The sequence below is a fragment of the Octopus bimaculoides genome, chromosome 3 (assembly GCF_001194135.2).
Source record: "Octopus bimaculoides isolate UCB-OBI-ISO-001 chromosome 3, ASM119413v2, whole genome shotgun sequence".
Taxonomy (NCBI): Eukaryota; Metazoa; Mollusca; class Cephalopoda; order Octopoda; family Octopodidae; genus Octopus; species Octopus bimaculoides.
Genome location: NC_068983.1, coordinates 80,378,061 through 80,396,434, shown reverse-complemented (window position 1 = coordinate 80,396,434; position 18,374 = coordinate 80,378,061). Strand labels below are relative to the sequence as shown.

The 18,374-nt window shown below is 34.7% G+C and overlaps 1 protein-coding gene across 2 annotated transcripts in view; it reads right to left on the bottom strand.

Moving 5' to 3' along the window:
• The window catches only part of LOC106876009 (cyclin N-terminal domain-containing protein 1), a 92,898-nt gene that overhangs the window by 57,015 nt on the left and 17,509 nt on the right, over positions 1-18,374 (bottom strand). For both annotated transcript variants that reach the window (XM_014924373.2, XM_052966232.1), the window contains exons 3-7: positions 14,581-14,684; positions 11,190-11,355; positions 9,090-9,252; positions 7,625-7,769; positions 4,956-5,052 (exon numbers count right to left, since the gene is read on the bottom strand). In XM_014924373.2, the coding sequence (XP_014779859.1) occupies positions 4,956-5,052; positions 7,625-7,769; positions 9,090-9,252; positions 11,190-11,355; positions 14,581-14,684 (675 nt within the window). The remainder of the gene's footprint in view (positions 1-4,955; positions 5,053-7,624; positions 7,770-9,089; positions 9,253-11,189; positions 11,356-14,580; positions 14,685-18,374) is intronic.

Below are 18,374 nucleotides of genomic sequence, written 5' to 3'. Positions count from 1 at the left end.
ATATATATATATATATATATATATAGCCCCAAAAGGGGAAACTAAATGATAAACGATAAAACTATTAAATGTAATTATAGCGTCACAAAAAAGAAAAAAATTATAGTAGGCAGAATTAAATTACTACAAACACACAAAATGGGTTCATAATTTTTCCAACACATTTCAAAGATTACAAGAAATATTTTAATGAATGACAACTCAAAAAAACATCTATCATGTATAAATCACAAACATAAGCACGAAAATTAAAGAAACTTATTACGAGAAAGGAAGTGAAAACGTTTGTTCGATATCACCATAAAACTGAGAAATGCATAACGATAACAAGTTTTGCAATTCAAGGGCAATAATACAGTATTTTGTTTTACAGAGTTATTTCCCTTGTATAGTATTCTTTGCAAATTTAAATTCTTTGCAATTGACAATGAGCAATGTTTTCATATTTAATTCACTGGTAATAAACAGTTTAAGGAATATGAAATTATCTAAATTCGGAAGCTTTCCTAAACAAATTAATCTGATTGCCTACAGTTTCTATTTGCAGATTCAACAATGCTTTAATACATATTAAAAAATTATCAGTTATTTTTTTAATGAAAATTTGTGAAATATTGAATTAATAAATAAATAGGTTATATATTTCAGGCATTTGATTTTTTTCAGTGGTAATAAGAAAACTTAAAACTAAACATATCTAGAAATTTAGATAGTAATATTGTAGACAACTAGAAACCATGACCACAGTCACTAAAGAAGCTTTCAGTACAACTGAAACAAGAAAGACTTTTAGGGCTCTTTGGAATACTCTAAAATGAAGTCAGAACATTAGAAAATTGACACCATCAAAGTGGAGTGCTGGTCGTAGATGATATATATAGGAAAACAACAAAATCAGACTTTACACATAAATATGTCAGCAGAATGCATAATTATTGCTTAAAATAACCTTCAAAATTTGACAAACATATTTATATAACATCAAAATTATTTCTAGGCGTGTTGGTCAAATAAAGACCCCAGGAGAGTAAAGATATGACAGTATGGTTATAGTGATTACGATCATATTGCTTTTATCATAATAATTATACTGAAATATTATTCTAAGCATACAACTTTTATTTCCTATAATTAAATGTACATTGATTTTAGAAAGTTGAAAATTGAAATTGATTACAACATAAATTTAACTCCCAAAGAGTTATTATACTCTTTACTCTCTTTTACTCTTTTACTTGTTTCAGTCATTTGACTGCGGCCATGCTGGAGCACTGCCTTTTAGTCGAGAAAATCGACCCCAGGACTTATTCTTTGGAAGCCTAGTACTTATTCTATCGGTCTCTTTTGCCAAACCGCTAAGTTACGGGGATGTAAACACACCAACATCGGTTGTCAAGCGATACTGGGGGGACAAAAACAGACACACAAACATATATATACACACATACCTATATATATATATATATATATATATATATATATATATATATATATATATATATACGATGGGCTTCTTTCAGTTTCCGTCTACCAAATCCACTCACAAGGCTTTGGTCGGCCCGAGGCTATAGTAGAAGACACTTGCTCAAGGTGCCACGCAGTGGGACTGAACCTGGAACCATGTGGTTGGTAAGCAAGCTGCTTACCACACAGCCACTCCTGTGCCTATGTCAACAAGATACCATAAAGTAAAAGTATCTAGTTGAATTCTTACTGCAAAATTCACCACACAATACAAATTGACAAATTACATAAGACATCTAAAAACTGGCTTTGTGTTTTATCATAAGCAATTTTTGCAAACTGAAGAGTTGCTGCAAATAACACAGAACCACTCGTTATTTTATGATGTATTGTTTGATATCTCACCACAACAATGACTGGCATTTTTACTATTAATATGTTCCAGCAGATTCAAATGCAAATGTGTTGTGTTTTGTAAAGGAGAACAACTTATCCTTTAAGGCAATTAGCATAAAGGGACTCTAAATATCAGTGTTTCAACACTGCTCAGAATTGCTAAATCATGGAAAAACTACCTGCATCAGTAGTTGGTTATTGGGACACTAGTCGTCAAAATTTTCCCACTTCCTAAAATTCACCAACAGTGCACCTGATGCCCCCTCTTGTGTATGTGTGTGTGTGTTTTAATAACTCATTCACTGTTCCCTTCCTGTGCATTATTTTATGTAGTGTTCATGCACCTTTGGCTACTTTTCTGATGAATTGTAATGCACCTGAGCACTGTATACGATCATTTCATCATATATAAAAGCACACTAGACTAATGAATTTAACAAGAGATTGTGGCTCTTGTTTATAACTTCAGCAAACAAATTATTTGCTGAAGTATGCCAACCAATAATAAATGCACAGTGAACAGTTTGATATCTCCTTATTCTGAATTTCATATTCCAAAGTCAATAAAATATGTACCAGTAACACACTGAGGGTTATTCAACTGAATCTGTTCATTCCTTTCAAAAACTGACATTATGCATATTCAAATATGTTTACTATTATAGATTCTTTATTTATTATTTGAGGTTTATTACCCCTCAGAGTGGAGGCGCAATGGCCCAGTGGTTAGGGCAGCAGACTCGCAGTCATAGGATTGCGGTTTCAATTCCCAGACCGGGCGTTGTGAGTGTTTATTGAACAAAAACACCTAAAAAGCTCCACGAAACTCTGGCAGGGGATGGTGGTGAACCCTGCTGTACTCTTTCACCACAACTTTCTCTTACTTCCAGTTTCTGTTGTGCCTGTAATTCAAAGGGTCAGCCTTGTCACACTGAATATCCCCGAGAACTACGTTAAGGGTACACATGTCAGTGGAGTGCTCAGCCACTTGCACGTTAATTTCACGAGCAGGCTGTTCCATTGATCGGATCAACTGGAACCCTCGACGTCATAAGCGACGGAGTGCCAACAACAACAACCCCTCAGAACATAAGTTCTAATACATACTTTATAAAATTCACTTTTTATATATACAAGAAACATATTTGCAATCCAATTAACAAAATTTCTTTGCATGAATTTACCATGAATTTTCATCATTATGCAATTTTTAATGTCACCAAGATATTTACCAATAATGTTTATTGATCAATCATTTTATATTAGGCCCTTTACACATAGATTACAGACATTATTTCCCAAACACCTAGAATGTAAGTAATTGATACTAATTCACTCAATACATTCCTTACTGCTGCTTCTTCAATATTCCCTACTTCTCATCTCCATACATTTCAAACTTTCAGAAAAATTGAAAATGTTTTGTTTTGTTTTTTTTTCTTTTTTGTTTTGTTTTGTTTTTTTAACTACTGGTTTATCATTATTTTTTTCATCTTTCTATTTTATCCTGCAGTTAATTTTCCTTCTATATATATTTTTCTTTGCTCATTAATCACTATGTCTAGCTCCTTATGTCACTATCACACATACTGACAACCTGACAGAAGTGTTATTTCCAACCGTAATGAACTCAATTGTTGCCTTTCCAAAATAGCGTGACATGTTTACAAACTCCTTTTTCAAGTAAGGAATAGATTATAGCTAAGTTAAACCCCGAATTCATTAAATGATATCTTACACATATTTAACTTTATTTTATTTTTATCATACACTCATTTCCAATTCTCATGCATATTTTTCAAACATTTTTATATTTTCTGAGAGAAATTATTATTAGAGTAATAAAAATTGACTATATTTGCATTTGTATGCACTTTCTGTTTTGGTTTCCTTTTTTAAAGTTGCACAGTGTTTTAATCAGTATTGTCTCCAGCTATCATTAAAACAATAACATAGTGGATTAAAACAACTTCTACAACACTAACATGGTGGATAAAATAACTAAAACTCAGTTATAAACTTTGAAATAGATGGTGGTAATCCTAACTCTACATTCCAAATGTACAAAAAAACATGCCACCTGAAGATTATCTGTGATTATACCTATCAAAATCTAGTGTCACACAAAATGCTTAAATGAAGTTAATAGCACAAGTCTTTAATAATGCTTTCTACTATTTTTTTCCCTACTCGTAGGAATGGTTTTCTAAGAACTGCTTCTCTCAAATAATCATTACCACAGTCACCTCTTTTATTTAATTTTGTCTTGGTTATCTTCAGCTACAAAATTAGAACCTTTCTCCTTCTATATATTTAACACATCAAGAACAACAGTTGTCCATTTTATACACAACAACTAACACTTAATGAAATGTAAGTGCAGCTCAACACTAATCAATACTTAATCAGCACTGATTATAACATAAAAGCAGTTCAACATTAACCAATAATTAGCCAACATGAAGATAACCCAATACCTAACTTTTACTGATTAGATCTTGATAGTTCATACAATGACTTACAAAGGTGCATTATAACACTTAATATACCTAACACACCCACATCTCTAATTTGGGCTATAGTAACTGAATTCTTATCAATTTTCTATACACACACACACACACACACGTGCAAACAAACACACCACACACACACACACGTGCAAACACACACACCACACACACACACACATGCAGACTAAGCATAGAAATATCTTACTAGCTACTGGTATATTGTGGTCCCAACTAATGATAAGCAATTTAGTTGCAGCTATTTGATTTTAGTTCCTTTGAATGAAACCAGAGGAAAAGGGGTAATATAACAACAAATGAACTTTTTGACTTTAGGCTTCAAAAATAAGAAGATAAAAAAAAAAAGAATATAGTGATAAATCCATTCTTCACCTGTTAAATTTGCTAGCTGCATAGAATTTTGTCAACTTATTTATGGCCCAATCAGCTTGCAAAAGTCAAACCAATTTTTTTTCATCATCCATCATAATACTGAACACAAAGATTACACCAAACATCAAGTATTAAATAAGCTGTCTTATCTGTATGATGTATGCATTCATAAATAAAGGTATTTAAACTAACCTTATCAGTAGATGTTTTATCAATTATATATGTAGCTGCTGCTATAAGGCTGACTACTAAGAACATCTTATTATTTGTAACCGATAAAAATTTTTCTCTGAAAATAAGATATATACATGTTTCTTAGGAAGCAATACATTTTGAAAAATTACAAAAATAACAATATAATAAAGGATAAAATAAAACAATGAACAGTCTAGACCAATGATTCCCCAGGGGATCCTACTATTCCCTCAGGAATTATGAAAGCCTCAAAAGGGGTACTGATAGGCAAAAGAGTGGTATGGGACATTGGAAGGTAAATGGTAGCGAGGGAGGAATGGAGCAGAAAATACAAATTCATAGTTGCTTGTAAAACTGTCAACCGCATTAACAGTGATAGTATGATCTTATTGAAAGAATAATACAAAAAAGATTATATTGATAATAATATAATCTTTTACAGATATAACCATGGCAAAAACCAAAGAAGAAATGCCAGCAGAAAAGTATTGAATATTTAAAGATATGATTTTATTCCATTACCAAAATCTATTACCAATTTGTATGATTTGTCAAAAAGTGTTTTCCAATAAGAAACCTTCAAGATTAAAAAAGTACTTGAAAAAATTCATCCAATAAGACAAATAATGATTTATTTTAATTTTAAAGTATTTTGAGACCAGTTTGCAAATGGTTAAAATTACCTAATATGTTTTCATCAACATTAATGCAAGAAAATTATAGTTTATGTACCTCTTACATAATATCATTATTGATTGCCAAATCCAGAAAACCACAAAGAATCAATCCTTGCAGTTGCTAGTGGGGTTCTATATACTTATGCTGTACAACCAGTGCCTGACATAATCAATGAAATTCCTTGGAACAAATACTACAAAAAAATGAAAAATTGATGAACTGGGCAAAAATGTGGAAGATACATTATGCAATTGTTTTGAGGACTGCCTGAGTTTTGTTACAACTGAATCAATTCTACCAAAATATAAATAAATTAAACTTTATTGTGAGCTTACATTCTGTTTCATCATCATTGTTTAACGTCCGCTTTCCATGCTAGCATGGGTTGGACGATTTGACTGAGGACTGGTAAACCAGATGGCTAAACCAGGTTCCAATCTGATTTGACAGAGTTTCTACAGCTGGATGCCCTTCCTAACGCCAACCACTCCGAGAGTGTAGTGAGTGCTTTTATGTGCTACTGGCATGAAGGCCAGTCAGGAGGTACTGGAGAAAACAACTCAGGTGTTATTAGCCAGATATTTGAAAATAGATACTAAAAGAGGGTCAGCATTTTTTGTTGTAAAATGTTGGGTTTTTTTTTTTATTTAAAGAAATGACTTTTACAAATCTGACACTGCAACTGATGGAACTCCAGTGATGATGGGCCACTACTGTACATTATTTTCACATTAAAGTAAGTCAGTGCTAAAGATAGTGAAAGTGCACTGCAATGATACATCAACAATATTTAATTGCAAAAACTCTTAGTGATCATTTACACTATTCATTGAAATATGACATCACAACAATTATAAAATGAGAAACAATGTTTCAATGACATCATATTTAGTAGAATGTATATTTAATTCCATTAAAGACATTTTAGCAAAAACTAAAACTGACTACAAATAGTCAAATAGTGAGATTTAACAGTGCAACATGCTAATATTGAGCAGGCATACAAAAAACTAATCTCATCACATCAAGTCCCTCTTTCACAATAATAAATCAAAAATGGTCTTTAGGATATTGTTAATAAGACTCAATCTCTTAAATTCTGAAGTTTTACAGACAAAATTTAAGCTATTATAGAACTTTCTTCCTTTTTGTTTCTCATTTGGGTTTTTGTCTGTTTGTTTGTTCCTTTAAAGTTTTATATTATAAATATGCTTCAGCTCTGTTGCAATTAATTAATTTTATACTTACATGAGAATAATAAATCTGCTTTTTTAATACTGCACTCTATTACCAACAAATTTCTTTAGATATACATATATAAATATTCTGAGTAGAGCTTTGTAAGGATAAAATAAAGCACTCTTATGAAGTATTAATTTAAAGAAACCTTGTTTTTACATCAATACTCTAAATCAACAAAATAGCACTCTAAAACATTCAACAATACCTGGTACCTTACTACTCAACCAGATTATACACAAGATACCATCTTTGAACAGAGACCAACTATAACTGTCATCTTAAGACCTTAAGCCAATGGACATTTTTCCTGAAAATATTTTACCACAAAATTCATGTATACAATGACTTTAAAATCTGAAACTATTATGTTGAAAACAAAGCAGGAAACATTTAATCAGTGTTGATGAATTTATATTAATAAAAACAATTTATAGTAATAGATAAAGAACTCACAGAGAAAACTCAAAGATTACCAAATATGTTCAGAAACTGAATTATCACAATTAAACAGAGATGTGTGCCAAGTAACCTAAGTGAAATGAACATGCAGAAAAGGAAGACTGAGAAAAGCATAGGAAGAACTGTGAAGACAGAGTTCAGGAAGATGAACTTCGTGAAGGAGATGACAAAGAACACAAGTGGCAATATGCTGTGTTGGGGAAGAACCGTCCAACCCAAGCAAGTATTAAGAAAAAAATGGATGTAAGGTAATATATATATATATAAATATATATGTAGTAATTTACCTTTCTGATTCAGTGAACTGTTGTTGACCAGTTACTCTTTTAAACAGCTGATTATAAGCAGTTTTGTGTTCTAAATACACAAGATCCATTATTTTTACAGATATCATATGAAGAATTTTTGTATCTAAATCTGGAAATTCAAAACCTTATGAATAAAAGAAAAAAATGTAAAAAAATCTTAGTATTTATAATAACTTCAGATTGCAAGAAAAAATAAATTGTAATATATAATGTGAATAGTATTAAAAAATGACATACATTCTAATATTCTTTTCTATATTGTTAATAGTTTATTTAACAATAGTTAATGTGACAACTTAGGTAAGTATCCTCTGACACAGTCTTGCATTGATAAATGCTTTGTGAGTGAAATTTGGCAGTGAAAACTGTGCAAAACCTCATCATATGGGTATGTATGTGTGTGTACGCATGTGTGCCTGTGTATGTATTGTGCATATTCATGGTATTATATTTGTTCTGCACTAGTTGCAAAGACACATCCTTATCACTCTTGCCAGAAATGCAATGGACCAGTGATTAGCTCATTTGGAAAAATGTAATCAACAATGCCATTGCGCACCAAATGAGATATAACCTATGTAGATAAATGTATAAATAAATACAATAAGATTTATTTATCAAACAACAAGAGCTGGGTTACAGTGATAATTTCTCAGAGAATCATGATGGATTAGGTTTAAGTTCCTACCAAAATGACCTGACTTAGGCCTAACAGCACTCTTGAGAAATACAGCTTTAATTATTTTCCCTTCTTAGTTGTAACTGGAAACTCCTTTGAACACAAATCTATTTGACTGAAGGTATTTTGAGGCAATACAACAATCATTCAAAGTGCCTTAGTGTGAGGATGAAGAACAGTGTCCATAACTTTTGCAGAATCTCTAGGTATGGGAGGAGAAAAAGGAGGAAGAAAATGAATCATTAGCTGCATGGTAACTAGCAATTTTTTTTTATGCATTGGTCTAGGTGTAGATACTTCCAGCAAATTAGATGAAGTGTCAGATTGAAGTGTCAGACAGTGGCATTATACTGGGCATTGGGTTAAATGTACAATCTACATAGAACTACAAGGACTTTATAATTAATGATTTCAAATTTTGGCATAAGGCCAGTAAGTTCAAGGGAGGGGTTAAGTCAATTACATCAACCCAGTATTCAACTGGTACTTACTTTAGCAAACCCAAAAGGATGAAGAGCTAAGTTGACCTTAGTAGAAGTTGAACTCAGAACATTAAAACAGATGAAATGCTGCCAAGCATTTTGTCCAGTGTGTTAATGAGCCTGCCAGCTTGCCGACTTGGTAATTAATAACTACAGATACAACACAGTACTGATGACTGAATATAAGTAGACACAAATTGCTGACTTTTCAGTTGGTTGTCTACTAGAATGTAAATTACTATATTTTAAATAAATACTGTGATACATACTGAATATAACTCACCTAAGATTTCCAAGATGATTTCTAAAGACGTTACTGGGGATGCAGTGGAGACTTCATAATTTAATGTTTTAAGAACACGTATTTCAGATTGTAAAATACTTTCTGTACTGTAATTCAGGTCAAATTCTGACAAGAAGTTCTTAATTTGTGAATTTATTATGACCTGAGGTAACAATAATCATATATGTAGATTTTTTTCATAACAGACACCAATAGAAACATTATTATATAACACTGTGTAACATGATTTTTGTCCCTGGGTAGCTACTGTCATTTCCTATTTGCATACTCCTAGAAAGTATGAAAAATGGCTAATATTTCCTTCAAACTTTGCTTAAGTTACATTTATTCAAACTCTAAAGAATCTCTCTCAAAACATGACTATGATACTCCCCCACTACTCTTGCTCATGATTAGAGACACATATATTGTCAGCCACTAAGGGATATGCTCAATTGGTTAAGGTCAAGCAACTGAAAAGCACATCTGTGGTATTGAGCAGAATATTTGCTATAGCAATATTTCTGCTTTTGCAACTCAGTGCTGAATACGTCTGAAATGTAATGGAAAATAGGTCAGTTTCAAAACATTTATGTCCAGGTCACAAAGACAAAATTAGAAGGGAATAAAAATCATTTTCTTTGATTTCTAGATAAAAGCAAATAGGAAATAACAGTTACTGACCAAAGACAAAAAAATAAAACTCTTGTTACATAGTGTAATTTGTTTGATGATAATACCTATTGATTTTCAAATAATGGCACATAGCCACAATTTCATATTATATAGAGGTACAGCTGATTAAACCAACCCCAGTTTTTTGCTCAGTATTCATTTATGAAACCCAAAAGAATGAAATACAAAGTTCACTTCAGTGGGATATGAACTCAGAAAATAAAAGGTCATAACTAAATACCACAAGGCATTTTGTTCAACACTAATGGTTCTGCCAATCCATAATGATAGCTATTAACAACATATAGTTTTTAAATTAATATTGTTTTTTAATATTAGAGTAAAACTGAATGGAGAATACAGGTTTACATAGTTCACAATTAATGGATATGAATGTAGATACAAAATCTCCATATAGTTCATCATGAAGTATATTTTTCACATGCATGTAAATACCATTATTTAATTACAATTTATATAACAAAACAATAAATATTATGTGGGCCTTCATGAGTTTCTTACAAAATTTCTATGAACATGCCTGATGAGAATATATCTTTCTGGTGAATATTTCTTCATGATTCTAACCAGTTGTTTAGTGATTCTGTGACATGATGTACTTCTATACTTCTATATATATTATCCAGGACCCATTTGGCAAGATTACCTCATTATCCAAGCCACAGCCAAGTTCATTATATTTTAAATTATAAGGTTGGCATTGGGACATTGTAGACTTTATAAAATATTTGTATAAACAGAGTTTATTTCTGCATAAGTTAGCCATGAAGATTGAACTTAATTGTTTGAACTGATCAATGTAATTCAATAAAAATCTTCAATCTCAAAAGCAGTATATATTTAACCCATAAACTACAATAGGCCACCTCAATGGCCAATACGACAGTGCAATAGGCCACCTCAGTGGCCAACACGACAGTGCAACAGGCCACGTTCGTGGCCACAGAAGTAGGGCATGATCTGACCTAATTTTGATGACATATAATGTATGCACACAATACCCTTTCACCCCAGAAACAGTGTAGCCAATTACAGAAGGTGTTAAGAAACACTGAGTATTTTTTTTCGAGTGATAGATCGATGTTGATCTTTACCCAAAATAGGCTCAGCAGTTCGTGTTACATACAGCAAAATCCCAGCAGTTTATGGGTTAATATATAAACAATGGCTACAGTGTGTCTACAAGAAAGAAAAAGTAATACAGATAATGGTCATACTCTGGCTACCAGAAATGACCGAAGCTTCAATGCAACTGCTAAATACTTTTAACTGTAACACAAATAACTGATTATGTCCCAGGTGTGAAACTAACTATATGAAGAATTTTTTTAAATTCATAAAAGAGAATTAAGCCAATATGCATAAGAATCTGTAGAAATTTAAAACTTTAATTACCAATCTTACTTTGTAGTGTGATGTTAATTTACTAGCTATTTGACAGCAGGACGATATTCTCAGTAGGATTTGTTTCTGCATTCGTTCTTGAACAATATGCCAATATTTTTTTTTTTTATTCTTTACTGAAGTAAGAATATGCTGATAAAGTTCTTCAGTGTGTTTATTCATAAATCTGGAACAGTGATTATTGGCTTCTTTTAAGGTATTTGCATTTTCATGTAAGAAAACCAAACTATACATCATCATCAAATACAAATACATATTTAATATCAGAAATATTTGTGATATCATTAAAAATGTCATCTCATTACATTTTTTTTTAGTGATGTTTTACAGTTATTGCACACCTATTAAAAGCATAATCTTTGTTGTTTGCACAATAATTATTGTTGTTGCTGTTGTTGTTAATGATCCTTTCTAATTCAAGTACAAGGCCTGAAAATTAGAAGGAGCTGCTAGTCAATTAAATCACACCTAATACCTGACTGGTACTTCATTTCATTGAGCCCAGTAGAAAGAAAAGCAATGATAGCCTCAGTGGGGTTTGAACCGAGAACAAAGAATCATCATCATCATCATCATCGTTTAACGTCCGCCTTCCATGCTAGCATGGGTTGGACGATTTGACTGAGGACTGGTGAAACCGGATGGCAACACCAGGCTCCAATCTAATTTGGCAGAGTTTCTACAGCTGGATGCCCTTCCTAACGCCAACCACTCAGAGAGTGTAGTGGGTGCTTTTACGTGTCACCCGCATGAAAACGGCCATGCTCGAAATGGTGTCTTTCATGTGCCACCCGCACAAGAGTCAACCCAAGGGCACCGGCAACGATCTCGCTCGAAAAACCTCATCTGTCACTCGCACAAGAGCCAGCCCATGGGCACTGGCAACGAATGTCGAAGAATGTCAAAATAAATACTGTAAGGTATTTCTTCCTATGCTCTAATGACTCTGCCAATCCAAACAACAACAATAATTATCATTGAATTTAGGCATGAGGCCAGCAATTTTGAGTGGTGAGGATTAAGTCCATACCATCAAACCCTGTACTTAATACTTAACTGGTTCTTTATGTGCTTGGGATTGATAGTAACATCTAGTTCCGCCTCTTAATCTCAAAATTGCCGGCCTCATACCTAAATCACCCGCATCATCATCATTACTATTACCATTAATTACAAGGTCTCCTGTATATTACTGCTACCTTATCAAAGAGAATGAAACAGTTTTACCAAAGAATTGACTGACTGCATACAAAAAAACAAAAAGCCATGTCAGGACAGACAAGCTCTTCATTATAAACAACATTATTCTCCTTCACCTGATTTATCTTCTTTATTTCTGGTAAGACAGCTGCAGGAGAAATACCTAGCCAAAGATAAACCTCTGTACCTGGCCTTCATCGACATGGAGAAAGCCTTTGACGGGGTACCCCGATCCCTTATCTGGTGGTCAATGAGGAAACTAAGGATAGACGAATGGTTAGTGAGAGCTGTACAAGCCATGTACAGGGACACTGTCAGTAAGGTGAGGGTTGGCAACGAGTACAGTGAAGAATTCCAGGTAGAGGTACAGGTCCACCAAGGTTCAGTACTAAGCCACCCTCCTATTTATCATAGTCCTCCAAGCAATAACACAGGAATTCAAGACAGCATACCCCTGAGAGCACCTCTATACTGATGACCTTGCACTAATTGCTGAGTCACTATCAGAACTAGAGAAGTTTCAGGTGTGGAAGCAAGGATTAGAATCGAAGGGCCTTAGAGTCAACCTAGCTAAAACCAAAGTCCTAAGTAGGAAGGTAGACAAACCACAAACCCCTTCAGGTAGATGGCCTTGCTCGATCTGTAGAAAAGGCATAGGTAGAAACTCCATAAAATATACCCAGTATAAGCTATGGACACATAAGAGGTGCAGCAACATCAAAGGAAGGCTAACTAGGAAGATAGTTTTTGTATGTGGCAGATGCTCCGGAGCAATAAACACTGAAAATGTGCAGAGAACAACTTCTGTTACATTCCAGGGAGAAAAACTAGAAGTAGCTCATAGCTTCCATTACCGAGGTGACCAAGTCAGTAGTGGAGGAGGGTGCGCTGAAAGTGTAGCTGCTAGAATAAGAATAGCCTGGGCAAAGTTCAGAGAGCTCTTACCTCTGCTGGTGTCAAAGGGCCTCCCGCTCAGAGTAAAAGGCAGACTGTATGACGCATGTGTACGAACAGCCATGCTACATGGCAGTGAAACATGGGCCATGACTACTGAGGACATGCGTAAGCTCGAAAGAAATGAAGCCAGTATGCTCTGATGGATATGGAATGTCAGTGTGCATACTCGACAGAGTGTAAGTACCTTGAGAGAAAAGTTGGACCTAAGAAGCATCAGTTGTGGTGTGCAACAGAGACGATTGTGCTGGTATGTTCATGTGGCAAGAATGGATAGCTGTGTGGATAGCTGTGTGAAAAAGTGCCACACCCACGTGGTTGAGGGTACCTGTGAAAGAGGGAAGCAAGCGTCTTACCAGACAGCTACACCTGCACCCATATATGTGTATACCTTTTGCCAATGTACATCAGTAAATTAAAAACATTAGCAAGAAATCAAAATAATATCAAGTGATAATCCCTTATCAGTGTCGCGAACCAGTGATTAGTCAACTGGAAATCTGTATTCTAACCAACAAAGCTATTGTTCACAAATCATGATGTAGAATATAGACAACTAAAAATAATGCAATTCTATATATCTGAAATAAAGAACTTATGTATACCATTTATATTAGTTGGATTGGTATCCTCATCTTGATTGTTGCTTTCACTACATTTCAGCTTTTGTATGTTCCAGACTTCTTCAGGTGTCTTGAGCTCAAAATTCTAATACAACAACCAAGTTGTAGATTCAAAAACTCCTGATACAACAACCAAGTTCAACACAAGACACCTGAAGAAGGCTGGAGCGTACTTCAGTCAAAATCTAGTGAGAGCAAGAATCAAGATGAAGACATCAATCTGACCAATATAAACAGCATACATAACTAGAAATAATCTCTTCAATCAAAACGTGATTTGCATATTTGACAATTATTTAGTGTTCAATAAATAATAAATGTTTTTGCACATTGATATAAGTTCACAGATTCCTTGACATGGAAGATCATCAAATGAGCTGATCCTTGTACATGACTGGAGAAATCTGACTTCACTGGGTGTCTTAACTTGGAGAGCAAAGTAATGTTCTTGTTACATAATTATGTTTAATTAGCTTTTTAATGCTCGCTACTTTAAATATGATAACACTCTAAGGTATATGATTAAATTCTAAGGCATTTAGTCTAGCATTCTATCATTCCTGCCATTCTACCATTGTATCAAGAATTGAAAGCCAATAATGTAATAAACATACCTGTCAAATAATTCTACTGCAAGATAACGAACTTCATCAGAAAGTTTGAACTTTTCACATGTCAAAAATATAAATTCAGCAAATTCACCATATTTAAAAATACCCTGTAATTTAATTGTAATAATACCATGATAGTTTATTAATCAGTTTATCAGAAATGTTCAACACAGATTAAATCATCAAGTTAGTATCCAACTATTGCTAAAGTTTAAGTGGGTGGGACGTGTGTGTGCATGTACATGTGCGTGTGCATGTGTGTGTGTGTGTATGTGCATGTGTGTGTGTGTGTGTGTGTGTGTGTGTGTGTGTGCGCACACACGCACATGTTGCACAGCATTAACTCTCTATGTACATGCATAAAGCAGTTATCAATGAGACTGAATTCTCAGTAAAACTTGCAACATCTTAAAATGAGAAGTAAAATTGATGTTTGAAGTTGTTATTTATAGAAAGAATACTTTGTATGTTGAAAGAGTTTAATGGAAGAAATCAAGACAAATATTTTTCTATAGACATAAAAACATTTATTATGTTTACTAACCTGAGTTTCTACAAACCCAGTGAAAAGCTTAAATAAAAGTTAACAGCAAGTTAATCACACACACACAAACACAAACACACACACACACACACACACACACATACTATGTATTTACTAAGATAAGAAGGCATTATTTTATGTTTTTCCTATCTTTAATTTTGTCACATCCATTCACTATTTTAAAGTTACCCCTTGTTTTGTCCCCTTAATATATCTCTTTTTGTTCTCTTTAATAATAAATACTTTCTCCTCTCTCATTAATAATCTATATTTCTCTCTCTGTCATAAAAGTTTGGGGTTCACTTATGCATGACACACTCAGCAATCCCACCCCCTCTACCTATACTTAAAATCTTCCTTCTAGTTTCCCCTGATACATAAAAATCTCAACCTCCCACTTCTGTAACTGTATTCCCCTATATATTATATGCTTTGTGTACCAGGTACTACTTCCCTGTCTCCTATCAGCATCCTGCCAAAGGTTGTAAATGAATAAGACATCAAAGTAAATATGCATAACATCAGTAATGCTAATGATATTAGGAATACTTACTTCAGCCATCCATACATACAGGCATGTCCTTTATGGCCATGCCTCCATTCCCTGTCCCAGCTGAGAGGTCTTTGTTTTGTAGGTGCCAGTGCCACATATAATGCACTTGTGCTGGTGCTATATATACACACCCATGTTAGTGGCATGTAAACAACACCCAGCATACTCTGTAAAGTGGTTGGTAGTTAGAAAGTGGATCCAGCCATAGAAACCATGCCAAAACAAACAATTGGAGTCTGGACAGCTCTGCAGCAGGTCAGCTCCTGTTAAACCATCAAACACATGCCAACGTGGAAAGCAGACGTTAAACAATAATGCTGATGATAATACTTGCAAGCAGCACTTGTTTTAGAATATGCAACAAGTGTTCTAAAATGAATAAACGACTGAATGATAGCAAATTAAATGAAAGGACAAATATGATAATGTGCATAAATCTGCCAGTAAACCAAAGCACAACTGCTAGCAAACCAAAACATAACTTTTCTTATTCTTCACAGGTACAGATATCTTCAAGCAGCAATGAACCAAAAACAAACAGCCTTTCCATTAGAGAGACACACCCCTCCCCACTTCCTGTAAATTCCAAAACTTTAGTGCTACAGCCAGAAATACAGGCATGATGAAAGGTAGGTCTAGTGAGATTGTGGAGATGCTGGAGCAGAAACAAGTGGATGAGTGCTGTGTACAAGAGGTAAGATAGAAAAGATCCTCAACCAAAACTCCTCACAGACAAATGAGAACAGAAATTGTTTTGAATGAGTAATAGTGAGAGCAGGACTGGAGTAGGCATACTGTTAGTTGAGAAATGGATAAAGTAACTGAGGTAGACAAGGTGTGCAATAGGATAATTAAGATGAGACTAGTTATATGCAACTTAACAGTGACAGTTATCTCTGCCTATATACCACAGGTAGGATTGACATATACATACACATACATTTACATATATATACACATTATATATATATATTTATATTTGTGACCGAGACCTTTGGAAATATGCTGTGCGTGAGAAGACCCGGCAAGCCAAGTGAGACCATAATCCAAGGCCTCTGCCAGGGGTGTAGCCAGCCCACTTATGTGTACCTTTCCTTCATTGGACACTAAACTCGGCTTGCGAAGACTTGTTGGGGCAAGTGAAATCGTGATGGCACCTGTACCAGTGGAGCGCTAAGAGCACTGTCCGAGCATGATCGTTGCTAGAGCAGCTGTCTGGCTTCCATGCCAGTGGCACGTAAAAACACCATTTGAGTGTGATTGTTACCAGCATCGCCTTACTGGCACTTGTGCCAGTGGCACGTGAAAAGACATTCGAGCAAGGTCGTTGCTAGTTCCGCTGGACTGGCTCCTGTGCAGGTGGCATGTAAAATACATCATTTTGAGCATGGCCGTTGCCAGTACCGCTTGACTGGCCTTCGTGCCGGTGGCACGTAAAAGCACCCACTACACTCTCGGAGTGGTTGGCGGTAAAAAGGGCATCCAGCTGTAGAAACTCTGCCAAATCAGATTGGAGCCTGGTGTAGCCATCTGGTTTGCCAGTCCTCAGTCAAATCGTCCAACCCATGCTAGCATGGAAGGCGGACGTTAAATGATGATGATGATGATGATGATGATGATGATGATGATGTACATATATATATATACATGATGACTGCAATTCAATTTTGAGTAATACCATCACTTAATTATTCTCTTTTAAAAAATGTGCAGCACAGATGTGACTTTTCAGACTTGCAAGGGATTTATACTCTTTTGTATAGATGTAGCAATGATGGACACCTCTTGTCGTAGATGTTCTAGTATCATTTTCATGAACTTTCATATGACGTCTCAGATCATCTCTTGATACACATTCTTTTGCATACTCCTTCAAGTAGAAATGCTGTATAATGCATAGTTAACAACTTCTCTGTATGTGTAACTCCAATGATGACTTCTAAAGCCTGTCTCACTTAAACAGACATGCTGACACTTGTTGAATTGAGCTGTGTGCCAACATTCTCAAGCAAATTTACATCAAGATCCTTGCAAACATCTCTCTTGAGATGTCTATGCTCAATTCAATTTTGTTTGAATTCTCTCCTCACATTATTCAGTATTATCCTCCATGGTTAATAGAGCAAGGTTTCCCCACTCCCCATCCATCTTCAAAGATCTTCACCTTCTCCAGTATATTCTTCTTGCAGTCCTTCTGCCTTAATTCCAGTTTGTGTGCTGGTCTTTTACCCAGGGCTAACTCATCATCATCATCACTTAACATCCATTTTCCATGCAGGCATGGGTTGGATGGTTTGACAAGAGTTGGCAAACCAGAGGGCTATGCCAAGTTCTGTTGTCTGTTGTGGAATAGCTTCTATGGCTGGATGCTGTTCCTAATGTCAACCACTTTACAGAGAATACTGAGTGATTTATTTTTCCTGGCACTAGCACCAGCAGGGTCACCAAGTACCATGCACGAGAAGACAAAGTCCTCTTAACTGGAGGTATTAGTATTGAGGGAGGTGGCTTTGTACCAGTTGATGAGAAGTTTAAAGAATAATAGAAGGTTACAGATAGGAGTCTTACTGTAGAAGAGATACAAGGATATCCCAGTTGTAGAAGGGAGAAGAAAACTTAGAGAGATAGATAGAAATAGGAAGAGTAAGAGAGATATAGGTAGATAGGTCAGGATACAGCCTCAGAGCATGGGATGTGGGG